General features: G+C 40.9%; 1 protein-coding gene across 1 annotated transcript in view; it reads left to right on the top strand.

Moving 5' to 3' along the window:
* The window catches only part of tgfb2 (transforming growth factor, beta 2), an 89,308-nt gene that overhangs the window by 43,673 nt on the left and 28,586 nt on the right, over window positions 1-17,049 (top strand). The window contains exons 3-4 of the mRNA XM_068045064.1: window positions 13,701-13,833; window positions 13,968-14,078. Of these exons, the coding sequence (XP_067901165.1) occupies window positions 13,701-13,833; window positions 13,968-14,078 (244 nt within the window). The remainder of the gene's footprint in view (window positions 1-13,700; window positions 13,834-13,967; window positions 14,079-17,049) is intronic.

Consider the following 17,049-nt stretch of genomic DNA (forward strand, 5'->3'; position numbering starts at 1 on the left):
AGTGTCCCAGAGGACAAAGGGGAGATTAGCAAAGAATCCTCCCCCTCAATCAGGAAAAAAAAAGAGAACCACCCATCCCCTGAAGTCAAAAGCCTTTGTATGACTCAGTAAAACACTGAAAGAGGCAGCATTTGACTGAGTTTGGCATCAAGGAGCCCTGGAAAAGTTGAAGTCAATGGGAATCAGGAGAAAACTGTCCACTGGTTGGAATCAGACCTGGTACAAAGGAAGATGGTTCTGGTTGTTGGAGGTCAAACATTTAAGCCCCAGGACATCGCTGCAGGACTTTCTCAGGATAGTGTCTTAGGCCAAACCAACTTCAGCTGCTTCATCAATGACCTTCCCTTGATCATAAGGTCAGAAGTGGGGATCTTTGCTGATGATTGCACAATGTTCAGCACCATTCATGACTCCTCAGCTACTGAAGCAGTCTGTGTCCACATGCAGAAAGACCTGGACAACATTCAGGTTTAGGCTGATAAGTGGCAAGTAACATTTGTGACACACAAGTGCCAGGCAATGACCATCTCCAACAAGGGAAAATCTAACTGTCATGGTTTTTGTTGTGTTATCTTAACCATCAGAACGAGGTACGTGGATTCCAGTTTGTTGAAGATCTCTAGAAGGTTTATTAACAGCTAAACTAGTATATACAAAACAAAGTATATACAGAACCTTTGTCTAGGGTGTTATAGTTTCTCATCACATGACTACATCCTGATACTTAGCTCATTAGCATACTGAGTTCTTAAAGGGATATCACTTTTAAAGCGATTATACAACATCCCCTTTCTTTCCAAAGATGTCTCATATGCTGCAAGTAAAAACATATAAAATTGGATAATATCAAAATTAGTCATACGGGATAGAGATTATAAAATTTACAAGGATAAGGATTGCGACATTTATGAGTGCAGAAACAGAGTCCATATATCGTTTTGGTGGTTTGACTACTCTTCCAGATCTTGTTATGGTATAACATTCTGGGGATGTGGATTTTACGCTTGGCTATTTTTGGTTTGCAGACATGTTGTCAATGTGTTGGTGGTTGTCCTGTTGTTCCATCACACCCTCATCCTTGGATTGTGTTCTTTCGAGTCCGCTGTGTGCAATTGGAGTATTGCGCACTTCTCTTAATTGGCTTTGGTTCCTCCTGAACACTGCTCCATTAGATGTTGTAACCTTGTACAACCTAGGCTTACTGCATACTTTGGAAACCTCTGCAGATAACCATGTTCTCATTGTGGGGTGTATGACCCTGACCTTTTGTCCGACATGTAGTTGAGGTAGTTCTGCCCCTGCATGTCGGTCATGCACAATCTTCATTCTTCCTTGTTTTTCCAACAGTGTCCCCTGTACCTCGGAGAATTTGGACAGATAATGGCTTGGCAGAATCTTTCTCACTTTTCTGCCAAACATGATCTCTGCTGGTGACAGTAAGCCCATATCGATAGGTGGAACTCTGAGGTGTAGCACGGCAACACAAAAATCCTGTTCCATTGTCCTCCACTTCAGAATAAGCAATTTAACTGTACAAACCATTCGCTCGGCAAGACCATTGGATCTAGGGTAATGCTGTGAGAATGTCACATGGTTTACACCCCATTTGGCACACATATCCCTGAAAGGTTTGCCTGTATACTGTGGTCCATTGCCAGAAATAATTTCTTCAGGTGCACCGAATAGACTGAATATGGAACTCAGTGTCTGTGACGAGCGTGCTTGAAGTGTCTTTTACCTGTCTGACAGTTGGAAATTTGGAGAAGTTATCGGTGACTAAGATAAAGTCATTCCATTCATGGAAAGTAGATCAGTGGTGATTTTGGATCAAGGGACTGACGGAATCTCGTGAGGGTGTAGAGGTTCTTTCATTGTTGTGGCTGATGGCTCTGGTATGCCTCGTACATCCTCATCTAACCTTTCGATGTCACTGTTGATCCCTGGCCAATAAACAGTGTCTCATGCCAGTCTCATTCACACTATGCCCATATGGCCTCAGTGAAGTTGTGACATGATGTCCTGTCTGAGAGCTTTGGGCACAATTACTTGTTTTCCTTTGAAGACATCTCTCAAGATATCGAGTTCATCGCCATAAGGCCAAAAGCATCCGAGGGTTTCTGGCACCTCTTTTATCGTATCAGGCCAACCTTCTATAATGACTCTCCGTAGGGCCTTCAGTTGTGGGTCATTGGCTGTTTCTTATTGCAATGGGTCACATTTGTGCTGACCAAAATGCAACAAATCGATTTTGAGCATATCTTCTACCTTGATGTCCATGCTGTCTACTTGTAGATCCAGTGGGACTTCATTCTTGTTCAGATTTGGCAATCTGCTCCGCGTATCTGAGGTGACCATTTTGGTACCTGGTTTGTAGCAGACGTCTAAGTTGTACCCCTGTAATTTCACTAAGAGTCGCTGTAGTCGAGATGGTGCGCTTGTCAATGGTTTGTGCCAGATCATCTCCAGTGGTTTGTGGTCAGTTTCCACAGTGAACTGCTTACAAAACAGATAGGTGTGGAACCTTGTGAATCCAACACCAGAGCAAGTGTTTCACATTGTATGTTTGAGTAATTGGATTGTGCTGAGGATAAACATTTGGATCCGAATGCAATTAGTTTGCCATCCTGTAGGATGTACACTCCTAGCCCTTTCTGTGAGGTGTCAACTTCCAGGATTGTCGTCTTCCTTAGATCATAGTACTGCAGTGTACAGGTTTCTGCTGGCAATGCTTGTTTGAGAGACTCCAACATCTAGTGATGGTCCTCCTGCCATACATATGGTATGTCTTTCTTTAAGAGCTCTCTGTGATGATGCTTTGTCAGAAAAATTTGGAATGTATGGTGCCAAAAAATTGAAAAATCCAAGACATCTCTGTAGATCTTTGTCTTGTGGAGTAGGCATATGCCTTATATCTTTGACTTTACCTGGGTCTTGACGGATTCCGCAACCTGAATAGTTGGAGCCAAAGAAATTGATCTGACTTGCATTCACCTGGCACTTCTTGCTGTTAAACACGAGCCCTATGCAGCAAGCTACTGCCATCAGTGAATGAAGATTTTGATCATGCTCTTTTTGGTTTTGTCCATTACCACAATGTCATCGGCAATGCATATGCAGCCAGGCATGTTTTCTATAGTTTTGTCCATATGCTGCTGAAACGGATCTTGACTGACAGATAAGCCGAAGGGTAGTCTCTGGAAGCAATATCGTCCAAATGATGTTCTGAAGGTGGTGACTTCCTGAGATTCCTTAGTTAGTTGTACTGACAAATATCTCTGTTTAGCATCCAACTTGGAGAAGAATTTGGCTCCTGTGAACTTGGGATTCAATTCCTCTAGAGTTGGAATCTTGTGAGGGCATCTCTTTAGGGAGAGGTTTAGATGCCTCAGATCTAGACATACCCTGATTGCTCCATCCTTCTATAATACACACGTAATTGAGCTGCGCCAGTCTGTGTGATGATGCACGCCATTACGTTCCATGTCATTCAACTTGTGTTTAAGCTTTTCTTGTATGTGCACACTGCACTTTCTGGGGTGGGTTGACTGATAGAATTGCATCCTCTCTGAGGTGCAGTACGGCATCGCCTTAGAAATCTCCTACGGCATCGAACCTGTCCTGGTACATTTGTTGTAGATCATGGACTGACTCAATGCAGGTACCCTTGGTCTCTTCTGCTGTAATGGGTACCTTAGTGACCTTGTGGATAGTCACAATGTTGAGGTCCTTACACGCTGGTAGTCCTGCCACTGCTGGTCCGCTGTTTTTTTTTAGTTCGCACGTTTTTCAGGGTTTTCCCCTTTATTTTTCTCTGGCTCACATGGAGCCTTTAGAAAATGAATTTTTTTACAAAAATCTTCAAGGTTTTTTTTTGACCGAGATTTCTTGATCATCGGCACAATGACTCACCCGATCACTTGCCCTTCAGCCATGCTTCCGTTCTATGGTTCTCAGCCTTCTAAAGCTTTCTTTCACTCTTTTCAGGTCCTTGTTTTAAAGTTTCATCACTTGTTGCTTTGAATTTTCTCTTTTGTTTGCTGTACAACTGTTAAATTTTGTTTGCTGTTTTACCTGTGGTCTTCAAGCTTATATCTTATATTTTCACCACCGCTGCCACCATATCATAGGTTCAGTTGTGTTATCTTAAGCAACACAATGAGGTACGTGGATTCTAGTTCCTTGAAGAGTTCTAGAAGATTTATCAACAGCTTAAACTGGATATACAATATAGAGCAAACTATTTCCAGAACCTTTGTCTAGGGTTTTGCAGTTGCAGAGTGACTATAGATTCTAGTCACATGACCACATCCTGGTACCTAGCTCACTAGCATACTAAGTTCTTAAAGGGACATCACTCTTAAGGCGATCATACAACGCTAACCATCTCCCCTCGACATTTAATGGCATTAGCATCGCTGAATCCCCCACCATCAACATCCTGGGGGTTAGCATTGACCAGAAACTTAACTAGACTAGCCATATAAATACTGTGGTTACAAGAGCAGGTCAGAGGCTGGGATTTCTGTGGCGAGTAACCTACCTCCTGACTCCCCAAAGCCCGTCCATCATCTCGAAGGCACAAGTCACGAGTGTGTTGGAATACTCTTCGCTTGCCTGGATGAGTGCAGCTCCAACAACACTCGAGAAGCTTTAGGTCCTCGAGGTAACAGACACGTGTCTAACCTGTTTCACTATCCACTTCCCTATCAACACTTTTTTTCACTTTAAAACTAATCTCTCAACCTATCACCTAAGTTTCTATTGGCTACACTGTCCATATGGAGGTAAAAGCCAGTTTATAAAATGCAAGTGCTGAAATTCAGTCCCATGACTTTGTTTTTATCTCTTACACTGCTGAAGCTTTGAATAAAATTACTTCTTAATTTCCATCCTTTATTCTCCTAACTGGTTTTAATTCTGCATCAGGGGATTTCTTTAATGGCGATGCTATCTGCCTACAATATACAAGTTGGTGCAGGGGTTGGATTGCAGAATATACAATTGAACATTAAACAGAATTGTATTGTCGCAGGCAATCCATCTTGAATGGAAACGGTTTCTATCCAATCTGTTTATTTACTTGAAAAATATGATTTCACTAACGACCCAAGATATTACCCGTGTCAAACATACGCATGTACTTTACAGACAGCATGGCTTTGACTGAAATATCTAAGGAATTACTTTTATAATATCTACAGTGTATTGTATGTTCTTTCCTTCCAAGGAGAGCCCATGACATTTATTTAAGTCAGCAATGATTTTTAAAATGTATTAAAAATTATAATTTATTACAATATATTATAGAAATATATAATGTACAATTATATTGTACATATATTACAATAATAAATGTTAGTGTTACAGCTTTCTAGTAGCTCAGTACTTCAATGTATTTTCTGGTATGGCACTGAATCATACTGACCAGGAGGGTCCCAAGGCAAGTGGATTATGATGAGGTAGCTGATATCGGCTGAATGTTATCGCCGCAGTTAGTGTCAGCATATTGAGTCAAGGACGGGAAAGTTAATCCCCTTACTGCTCAGTGATCTCTTCTGGGAGTATCTGTGACTGTGAGGATATGATCAGACTTGGCTGTGATTGAGTCTATCGTCAACAGTCACCTGCCAGATTTGTACATGAATGTGTGTTAGTGCCCTAGCATCACTGCTTCTGGAGATTTGGGGTAAGAAGAGAAAACTGGCAGAACAATCTTTAGAGTAAATGATTATTCTCTGTCATGCATTATAAATAACCAATACCAGTTAACAGGTTTAAAGCGACTATTAAATCCTTGGGTTCAGAGGGCCTTTGCACAGGTCCTTTATGATGTCGACTAAACTCCTGGATTAGATTTATGTTTCTTTTGCAAAGCAAGGCCTATAAATGTGGACAGTGCCAAGGCTGAAAAGAGTAGGAGAGAATACAAAATAAGTCAGTGGATAAGTGATACCAAGATCAGATTTAAATAGCTTGTAGATCAAAAGAGGAAGGGAAGATTGTGGGTTGTAATGAGTTCAACAGGTTTGATTCCCTGGGAAAGAATGAGTTAAGGAGAAAGTGTGATGGGTCGTGATTTCAACACAGCACGGTATAGAAAATAGGAGGTGTGTGCAGCCTGGTGAACTTGGAGCTTAGGAGGAACAGGAGCACCTAATAATTCACTTGCAGGTATCCATTATCTTGTAGCGAATGACTTGTACTCAGGCACTGATAGTTTTGTTTATAATGTGTGTGTGTGTGTGTGGTCTGGGCCGCTATGGTGCATGGCTGTAGGATGACTTTGCAACCATACTAGTAAGCATCAAGAGTTTGGCTCCTCCTCCCTATCTCCTTTCCTCCTTCCTACAAACGCCAACTGTCATCACAGTTGGAATCCTTTCACACTTTATTCTGCTCCTGCATGGAAAGCTAAATTACTTTGCTTTTTCATAAGAAAGTACTTTCAGTGAAATTTGAAAAGTGCATGCACTAGGAAGTTGAATAAAAACAGGTTTGGACTTGGGTTGATGCCTCTCTCTTCTCCCCAGGGTGTCACGTAGCCTGCCGACACTATTTAACTTTAACCATGAAAAATATCATCGGCTGGGTGAGGTCCTGGAGCGTCGATGATGCACATGAACTGAGCTGCAATTTAAGTCAGCATCTTGAAGGGGGGAGAAAATTGGGGTGAAAGTCCTTCATGATTTTCTTGCCTTTTAGAGGTATCTTTTGGGATATTTTCTGTACACTATGCTTGACGTGCAATATCCGCTGTGTAACACTCTGCAAAAAATGGAATCTGCTTTCTTATCTTCTAATTATTTTCCTTTAACAATGGTGCAACAGCCTGTGTGTGAGCTGTTTTTTTTTTATTCAAACAATTCCAGAGATTACTTCAGAACCTATTGACATTAATGGAAAGCACGACGCAGGCTCTGTCTTAATACCAACCATCAAGCCTTTCTAATACTGTAATATCGCTTTCCTGTTCCCATAGTCTACTTATTGCCAAAAGTAATAGAGCTGGAGGCCAATAACAACATTTTTGCAGTTAGTAAATGTAAAAACATGTGACCTTTAAATACAAAAATGAATACTGAAAGGAAAAATATTAAACACTGTGGTAATGAATTAAGATAATAGTTTGTGGTGTCTGTCTTCATCTCCAAATACCTGAATTTCTATTTCTGTACATAATGGTTCAGTACATTATTTCTCTTTTGGATCCATTTAAAGTTACAAATTCAAATCTCTCCTTTATTCTCTTTAGCACAAATTTGAAATGAATGAAATCCTGTAAATCTTCTCTAATCTCAGCATATCCACACATTTTCAAAATCTATATTTAGATCATTTCATTTTTTTGATCCTTGGCTTGGACTTCCTTTGCTACATATTATCCTGCAAACTGGGAGTGAGGCATATTAATAAAGCAACATGTAAAGCTGAAAGCTCTGTGTTGTGATTATTTTCTCTACATCTGGGAGGATACTAAGCAGATATTCAGATGTTATTAGAGGTGTAACCTCTGGTTTGTGTGATGATCTAGTTTATTTAAATACTTGTATTTTCCCATTCTGAGCCAGTGATGGAGGCCTCCTTTGCTGCGAAGTGATCTATTGATGATGCCTGCTCTCCAAATCACCTAGTCTTTTGGCAACTGTCTGGAGCCTGAGGACTATTATTCACACTATCTGACTTCTCTGTGGTGGAAGCAAGCTTTTAATATTTGGTGCCAGCCTGTATCCTACTGCCACGAGGGGGCTTCTATTCCCTTTCTCTAACATCTTGCTCTTGAACTACCAGTTAAGGCTGTCACATTATGTTAAATGTATAATCTGTTACCAAACACCTGTGCCTCTGAGATGGATTAAAGATTTATTTTACACATACATTCCACACATCTCGGTGCCAGTCCATTGTTCTGCTGTCTCGCAGGAAACTTGCAGAATATTTTTTTTAGATCAGAGAACAAATTCAATAATGGAAACTATAATAAATGGACTAAAATGCATTTGAAGAAAAAACTCAGTGGGTTCTCTCCTATCACATTGCCAGCACTATCATTTTACTCCTTCCAAGAACATTTTACTTTTCCTTTTCCTCTCTCCATATTCTCCTGCACAAAGCTATTTAAAAAAAAATAAAGAGGAACATTTAAGAAAAAGATGCTATACTTGCCCATATGCATGTGTGTGAACTTGTCCATTTTGCTTAACTGGAACAGACTGTGGGAGAGGAAATGGAAAGTGGAAAAGTGAATGGAAGAAAAACTGGAACCAGAAAAGAATTCTGTACTTCCTTTAAAATTGTTGCTTTAGTCATCAGCTGCATGTACAGATATTCTATTTACCATTCTTGAATAAGAAAATGGATCGTGGTTTGTTGGACTGGTCCTGCAGCAGACACTGTCTGCCTACCAGATGTTTTTCTCAATTTCCAAAAAAATGCCGAATCAGTTGTTAGTTGAATATTTCATTATTTGACTTGTACTTTAAGTGTGCTTCAGTATGTTTCTCCATCTCTTCATGTGAAGAAGGGAAAGTACAGAGCCAGAGTGTGAGATAGAGAGATAAAAATGACCTAAGGCTTAAAATAAAGGGTTTTTTTTCTTCCTGGTCAACTGAAGATAGCACTGGGTGGCGAAACATTTAGAACAGGGTAAGCAAGGCAGGCGTGGGGAGGTACTGGCAACATAAATCTTGCTACGCCAGCACTTAGTGTTGACCGATATATACCAAATGCAATGCTTGCTGAAATAAAGCCAAGCTTACACTGAAGTCACGTTTTTCTTCTATTAACAGATCTCGAGAATCACTGTATTAACTCTTTACATTCATTGGTGTTTTTTCAAGTCCATCCACTTTAAAGGTCCTAAATAGCCTTTCAGGGGTCAAAGTAAACATTTGCATCAGCTTGGAGAAGCCCACAATTTCTAGTGCCAGTGGTTGCACAGTATAATCCATGACATAGGTGGCTCACTGGACACATGCAGAAGCCAGTGGAATGATATTGATGCTCAGTGACAATGTCCTGTCTTCAAAGGGTTTAGCCATTCAATTTGCTCAAGTGTAAGGGAGAAATAAACACAGGAGAATTTAAAGTAGTTTCAAATGTAAGGAAGTTCATGATTGTGGCCAATGCTTGCTTTTTAGCTTATTTCTGAGTTAAGTCTAAAACGAGAACCTTTGTGAAGCACAAGATAAAGGAGACACACAACAGCATATCCTCATCCCTGTCCCCAGAATTATTGTGACCATGCCCAACTGATTCTGTGGCATACTTGGATGACTCAGAACTTTAAATTGTTACCAGTTTTGATGAAGCAAGTGTTTTAAGCGATTATATATTTAGCTATATACCATTACAAATGGTGAGATACTGGAACATTAAGTTGGCATTATGCTTGTTGGTGGCACTCTGAGGGTCAAGTTATGTGACCTGTTAGTACAGCAGGCTACAACTGTGCCAATTTAGTACTCTCCCTTCATAGTATTTGGTAGCCATTGGATTGAACATCCAGATCCATTGACCAACGAATGGATGCTCTTCATTGCCCTTCGTAGCCTTTAAGTTTTTGAGAAGTAAATTAGTTATTCCTTTGCCTTTGTTCCATCCCAGTTGATTTAATTTGAACAAGCATTTTTCCTATCTCCGCTCATAATCAGCACCACTGCCATTATCTGTCCTCTCCATTGTCCATCTTACATCTTCCTTCTCTCTCCTCTTCCCCATCCTCCTCCTCCTCCTTCCCATGTTCTCCACTCACCTCTTCCTCTGTCTTCCTTACTCACCTTCATCCCTCCTCCTCCAGCCCCTGCCTAGGTCCAATTATCTCCCATCCTTTAATATTTCTAAGCCTGAATACTAAACTCAGTCTTGATTCCATGCCACAGGAAATTGACTATTTTAAGACAACCATAATGGTACATTTAGTGTGAATTTCTTGTCCATCACACCTCAATTGCCATGATCTCTGGCACCTCCTGGCATCCAGATTTCAGGGTGGCATTGGCAGATCAATGGAAAAGGGCATATTGTGGGGAAACTGCAAGGGGCAAAAATAGAAATAATAATTTACAAACAATATTGATGAAAAAGGATTCTGACATTTTTGAGAGAGTGAGGGAGTTCAAGATATTTTAAATATGATTGCTGAAATAAAGGGAGGAGAATTTTCATTGTGAACTGCCATTGGTCACAGGATGTGATCCTAGTGATTATGCTGGGATTATGTGATACCAGTGATTATGCTGGGATTATACCCATGAATGTGTTCCTGTGCTGACCCCCATTGGGCCCATTTTATAAATATGCCTATCTAAAAGCCAGTGCGCCTTATTTCACTTGACATAGCAGCCTGCACTGTTAGATAGGATACAGAATGAGCTGGCAAAGTGGAAACTCCTGCTGCAGAGTGCCCCATCTCTTGCTGCAACCCCACCCCTTCCTGACAACTTTTGCTTTGTAAAGGAAGGTGGAAGCTACACTCCTTACAAGGTAGGCTGGAAATTCCCTGAAATAGCAGAAACCCAGTGCAAGCAGTTCTTCGTTGAGTTCTGCCAGTCTCCCATTGAAGTTCTAGCAGTAGACTGGAACCCCTGTGGAATCAGTGCCATTCCATCCAAATATTGTGCACCGCAGTGGCGATCTCTTGAAAAGAAACTATTTTGCCCTTGATGCATGCAAAAGGTTTCAGGACCACAACACAAATAATTGGCAATTAGCTTTGAAATAATTAACTGTAAATTCTCTCAGTCCTGGAAAATTTCTATTCAATGCCAGAAGGAAAACCTCCAGTAGCAACTTTACTAAAAAAAAATTCATGTCACGTTGATAATATTCTAAATAAGTAATTGCTGCTGTACTGTATCCTGAGCAAAAACTCACTAACGTTCAATGTAATTTTGTGCCCTTGATTAGGGAACAAGTAATATTGTTTTTTGCAAGTGAGTCAGTGAGAAGTACTTTGCTCAGGATTAATTTGTTTCCCAGACAGAGTAAAATCCTTGAAATGGCACTTTTTTCCCCCTAACCCAGAGGTTGCACTATTTCTCCTCAGAGGAATTGTCATTCAGTATCTGTGTAAGTTACCATTGCCTGGAAAAAATCAGTGTTTGCATCATGATATTATGAACAGCCGAGAAACATCTTTTTAAAAAAAAAACTGCCTGCAAAGATTAAAAAATAACAAAGAATTTAATCCATAAAGTGGACTGTCAGACGAGGAGGACTGAGTTTTCCCCACTGAGGCAGAAAACAGACGTTGGGACTGTTTTCGGGTCCCAAATCCTCCACCTGTGAGAAACTGATTAAAGTCGAGATTTTCATGTGGATGAGCATTTAATTGGCTTGGAGACAGCTTCCCTATCCAATTAAGGGTGGCGGGTGGGTTCTCAAAGCTGGAGGGCCAATCAAAGACCTTCCAACTTCAGAGAAGCACCCAGCTGCAGTACAAGGTAAGTAACTGGGGGGTATTTCAATAAAAGGTGCCCTCTCAGCCACTTTTTAAAAACTTTCATTAAAAATATAGAAAGCAGCCGGGGGGGGGGGTGGGCGGGGGGGCGGGAATTCCTTCCCTCTACAGGCTGGCCTTTGGCTGTAGTTCCACCCAGGCAGGCAGAGATGGCCTGTAGTCCTGCCAGGAGGGCTGGCATTCTGGCCTGCTGCTGGGCACCCACCTCCAGGCAGTTGATCTGCCCCCGTTGCATCGGGAAATTGGAGGCTGACTGGAAAATCCCAGTCGACCTCCATTACCTACTTTTACTAAGGCTCTAAATGAGTCAAATTGCCTGCCTCCCTCGTGAAGGCAGGTGGCCTTCCCAGCCCCAAACCCGCTGGCTGATGCTGGGAAGGGGGTCGGGAAGCCAGCATGCTAGCAGGCCTCATAATTGTCATGCCAATCTGCCTCGGTTCCCAATGTTGGCGAGGCCTGAAAATTCAGCCCAAGTGTCTGCTTATCCTGGCTTCTCAGTAAAACAGCAGATTCAGATGCAGACTAATAGTTGGCCCTGTCCAAAATGAAAATATCCAATCATGTTGTGGGACCTTAGTGCTCATGTTGGCCTGATGATGCTTTTAATTTGATAGCTGGGTTCTGCCTTATTGCTTGTACGCTCTCCAGGAAAGGAAAGGTTGCAGTAAAGAGATCTGAAAAGAAGTGAGCTATCTGTCCTGCAGTTGTCAGCAACAGTAGCTTTTCCTCCTGTGTAAAGAGTACTTCAACTTTGAATAATGTACAGAGGATGACAGAGGAATATGTTACTGTTTATACTGATTTATAAATGTATTCCTTTTACACATGTTTACAATTTTGCTGCAAATGGTAAACAGTGGAAACCTGTTGAGATTGTTAAAGAATACAGCTGGACTACAGCTAGTAAAATTAGAAAGAGATGGGTCCTATTCATCTTTGATATGTCATCCTTCAATATAACATTATCTGATATACCATGATCTGTGATGTAATGCACATTGCTTACAACTCTTTCTAATAGAGAAGCTATACAAAGCACCCTATTAATATCTGATTTCTTAGTAAAGTACATTTTGTATGTGGTTTCCAAAGATTGTCTCACCAAGTAGACTGGTAGTTGTTGTATCATCTTGAAAGGTCTCCTATGACTATATTCAAGACGGTAGCGATATAAATGTTACCTGTAAACTCCAAACACAGTTGTGTGACCTTTTATAAAGCCAGGATTGCAATCCAAGTGGGAGATGCAAAGTACGAAAATCTTCAATGTACACATGGATTTTTATATTTGACCTTCACTGGTATGCCTTGAGCATTTACTGGACAACTTGAATAAAAAGTTCGGAAATATGTAAGGCCATAGTTCCACTCTGTTCTTGATTCATGGCGGAGGACAGGAGTCCTATCACCAGGAAGGGACTTGATATTGAGGATATGTACCATGATGCAATTCAATCCAAACTGAGCCAAGCATATTAGAGCTTGGGATGTCCTGAGGAAACTGGGTCACCTCAATGGGAAAATAAATAAATCCAACCAATAAATAAATCAAAGTCCGAGCCCTAAGTTCAATCTTTGCTCAGTCATATTCTAGTGGGTGGCGGATAGGTGAACAGGAACATTCAATTAGATCATGGTTTATCTGTACCTCCATCCCATTTCTCGATATCCCTCAGTACCATGACCTAATAATCTATGATCTTAGTCATTAAAATTTAAATTGGCCCAACAGCCATAGTCCTTTGGCAGCATTAATTTCAGTTTTTCACTACCCATTGTGTTAAAACTATTCTTTGGATAGGATTTCAATTATTGGCTCAGAATCTCATTCCTGCCCTGCTTTCCAATCATGTTTTAGGATTTGATATTCAAAGGCACGATGAGGTTAGTTGAGGGCCCTTTCTAGTGTAGGCCTTAGATCTCTTATTCTGAGTGCCTCCAAGATTCGATTTAGTTCTATAAAAAGGTTTCTTTTGGTTTCCTTCCGTGCACAAGCCAGTTTTGTGACCGAGTTCCTCTGCCACATACAGCATCCATTGTCAGAAGAAGTGTTCTACCATCACCTCACTAAGGGATGCTGGCTATCAGTTTTCCAGCATCCATCTATTGCCACTCCATTGATATCTGCATCAAAATTCTGATTAGTAGAAACATTCTGTCCCTTTCTCAGGTAAAAGGAGCAGTATTTGTTTGACATTGATGTAGTCAGAAGGACTTACCATCATTGCATTCTTCTTCTCAGATTCTAAAATCTAAAGAACCTTCATCTCCAACTCAGCGGTATATTGACAGTAAAGTAGTACGAACAAGAACTGAAGGGGAATGGCTGTCCTTTGACGTTACTGAGACAGTTAATGAATGGCTGCTCCATCGAGGTAAAATTTTGTGGTTTTCACTTTCGTTTAAATGGCAATATTGTCCAAAAGAATATTTTTGCCAGTATCAATTTTGGTTTGTAAAATGTGCATTATGCTGTGCATTAAAGTATTCAATGTTTTGTGTTTTGCAGACAGAAACCTTGGATTTAAGATAAGTCTACATTGTCCATGTTGCACATTTGTGCCTTCAAATAATTATATTATACCAAATAAGAGCGAAGAGCTGGAAGCCAGATTTGCAGGTAAATAATATAATAATTCTTACAATATTTCATGCAATCTTTCATGCAATCTATCAAGGACAATGGCACCTCTTTTGGTTCTGCATGTTCTTGGTTTCAGCTTCAGTTGTCTACTTAGGCCCTGTATTGTAGCTCAATGTAAAACTTTCTTTGGTTCTATTTCATCTGTCTCAGATCTTTATCATCTGTCTTGGGCATTGTGAGCTTTGCTAGTTGATTGACAGGAACCAGCACTGTCTTAGTATTGATATCAGTTAAAATGAAATTGGAACAAACCTAATGCCACATGCTGTAATTTTATTACAAATATAATATTGTCTGGACTTGGTAGCAAATTATTCATGATGTGCATTGCATGAGTGTGGCAAAATTGATTACTCATTACCACTCACACTGCAACTGGGAAAGAATTGTGTAGTCTGTGGCTTCTAAGTGAGAAGGTAGCTAATGAAGAAGTTTTAAAAGCAATGGCCGAAGATCCAGATCATGATACTTCACTCATAGTTACCTCTTGTAAAAAGCTAAAGTTCAGCAATCTCCATGCTGGATTGTGAGGCGTTTATAGAAAGCAGCAGCTGTATCCTTTATAGATATTCATTGAAATAGTTTAGATTTCTTAAAGGAAAAGGATCATGTTTAAATAATAGCTCCAAAGCTTTCCCCATCACATACTGATTGTCCGAGTCCATGGAGGGAACTCTTAGCATCAAAAATAGTCATGATATCTACATACATTTTAAAACAGATCATTTGTACAGCCAAAAATTTTTATAAAGTTCTCCAAATATTTTCCTTGTAACTGCTTTGGGATAAAGACATTCATTCTCCAATGTCACTGGCAACTACTTCTCAAAATAAGAAATAGATAATTACTCTAAGAATGTTTTTCAATTTTGTGACACTAGCTTCATAATGTAGATGATTTGTCTGACTGGTTCATTTACTGCTGTTCTAATATGGTTTGTTTCATTGATCAACAATAATTGTCTAACTCTTCATGACATAAATATTCCAACAAAGCCAAAGCAATGAATCCAACATGCTATTTAACAGTAGTGAAAATGGTAACAAAAGTGGATTATTGCCAAAGCAATATCTGTAGAATAGTGCTTTGATATTCTTATATTTGAAAGAACTATATGCCATAATATAAACTCACTAAAATTTTACTTGTTTGATGTCCAAACTGAGGCTGAACCATTTCTAAACTCATGTTGGTTCTTTTTTAAAACTCCATTTTATTGACTTAACCTCTCCCTATCGTTGCTAGGGCCGCCATTGGAATTCAGGACTTTGAGCAGCTGTAACTGCATTTAGTACAGCACTACAGTAACATACATTGCAGTTGCTGGAAAAATGGATCTTGCTACTGGAAACAGTAAGCATTCCAGAGATTCCTTAAGTTAACAGACCTTAGTTAGGTCATATTTATGGAATTTCACAGTAATGTTACATTGAATCTTTAAGTTCCAACAATTAAGTAAAGAATTTTAGTTACTAGGGGTAATACTTAAAGCCAACTGAATATCTAAGAGCCCTGAACTGAAGAATTTCAGTGGTTTTTAATTAATGTAATACATTTTTGAAGTGAGTTCCAATGCAGTGTCCAAATGGGAGTCTTGAGGCAGGACTGAAGGAGAGCTGAAGAAATTTGCGATGACCTTTTCAGCTCAGGTTCAGTGGCATTTTGAGTTTCTTGCTCTGGTGCTGGCTGTGTTGGAGAATTGTGAGCATTGACCATGCTGTTTCAAGAAAATCCCAAACAGTGTAGGTGCGAGAACACACCCCTGTTTCACGCCACTCAGGATAGGAAAGGGGTCTGATGAGGCGCCGCTATGCTGAATTGTGCCTCATTCCATGACGATATGAAAGGCACAATTCAGCATAGCGGCGCCTCATCAGCCCCCTTTCCTAGCTTGAGTGGTGTGAAACAGGGCTGTGTTCTCGCATCTACACTGTTTAGGATTTTCTTCTCCCTGCTGCTCTCTCATGCATTCAAGTCTTCAGAAGAAGGAATTTTCCTCCACGCAAGATCAGGTGGCAGGTTGTTCAACCTTGCCCATCTAAGAGCGAAGACCAAAGTACGTAAAGTCCTCATCAGAGAACTTCTCTTTGCTGACGATACTGCATTAACATCTCACACTGAAGAGTGTCTGCAGAATCTCATCGACAGGTTTGCGGCTGCCTGCAACGAATTTGGCCTAACCATCAGCCTCAAGAAAACGAACATCATGGGACAGGACGTCAGAAATGCTCCATCCATCAATATCGGCGACCACGCTCTGGAAGTGGTTCAAGAGCTCACCTACCTAGGCTCAACTATCACCAGTAACCTGTGTCTCGATGCAGAAATAAAAAAGCGCATGGGAAAGGCTTCCACTGCTATGTCCAGACTGGCCAAGAGAGTGTGGGAAAATGGCGCACTGACACGGAACACAAAAGTCCGCGTGTATCAAGCCGGTGTCCTCAGTACCTTGCTCTACGGCAACGAGGCCTGGACAATGTATGTCAGCCAAGAGCGATGTCTCAATTCATTCCATCTTCGCTGCCTCCTGAGAATCCTTGGCATCAGGTGACAGGACCGTATCTCCAACACCGAAGTCCTCGAGGCGGCCAACATCCCCAGCTTATACACCCGACTGAGTCAGCGGCACTTGAGATGGCTTGGCCATGTGAGCCGCATGGAAGATGGCAGGATCCCCAAGGACACATTGTACAGCGAGCTCGCCACTGGTATCAGACCCACCGGCCATCCATGTCTCCGCTTTAAAGACGTCTGCAAACACAACATGAAGTCCTGTGACATTGATCACAAGTCGTGGGAGTCAGTTGCCAGTGATCGCCAGAGCTGGCGGGCAGCCATAAAGGCGGGGCTAAAGTGTGGCGAGTCGAAGAGACTTGGCAGTTGGCAGGAAAAAAGACAGAAGCGCAAGGGGAGAGCCAACTGTGTAACAGCCCTGACAACCAATTT

This window comes from Heterodontus francisci, chromosome 13, assembly GCF_036365525.1.
Source record: "Heterodontus francisci isolate sHetFra1 chromosome 13, sHetFra1.hap1, whole genome shotgun sequence".
In the NCBI taxonomy this organism is placed as follows: domain Eukaryota; kingdom Metazoa; phylum Chordata; class Chondrichthyes; order Heterodontiformes; family Heterodontidae; genus Heterodontus; species Heterodontus francisci.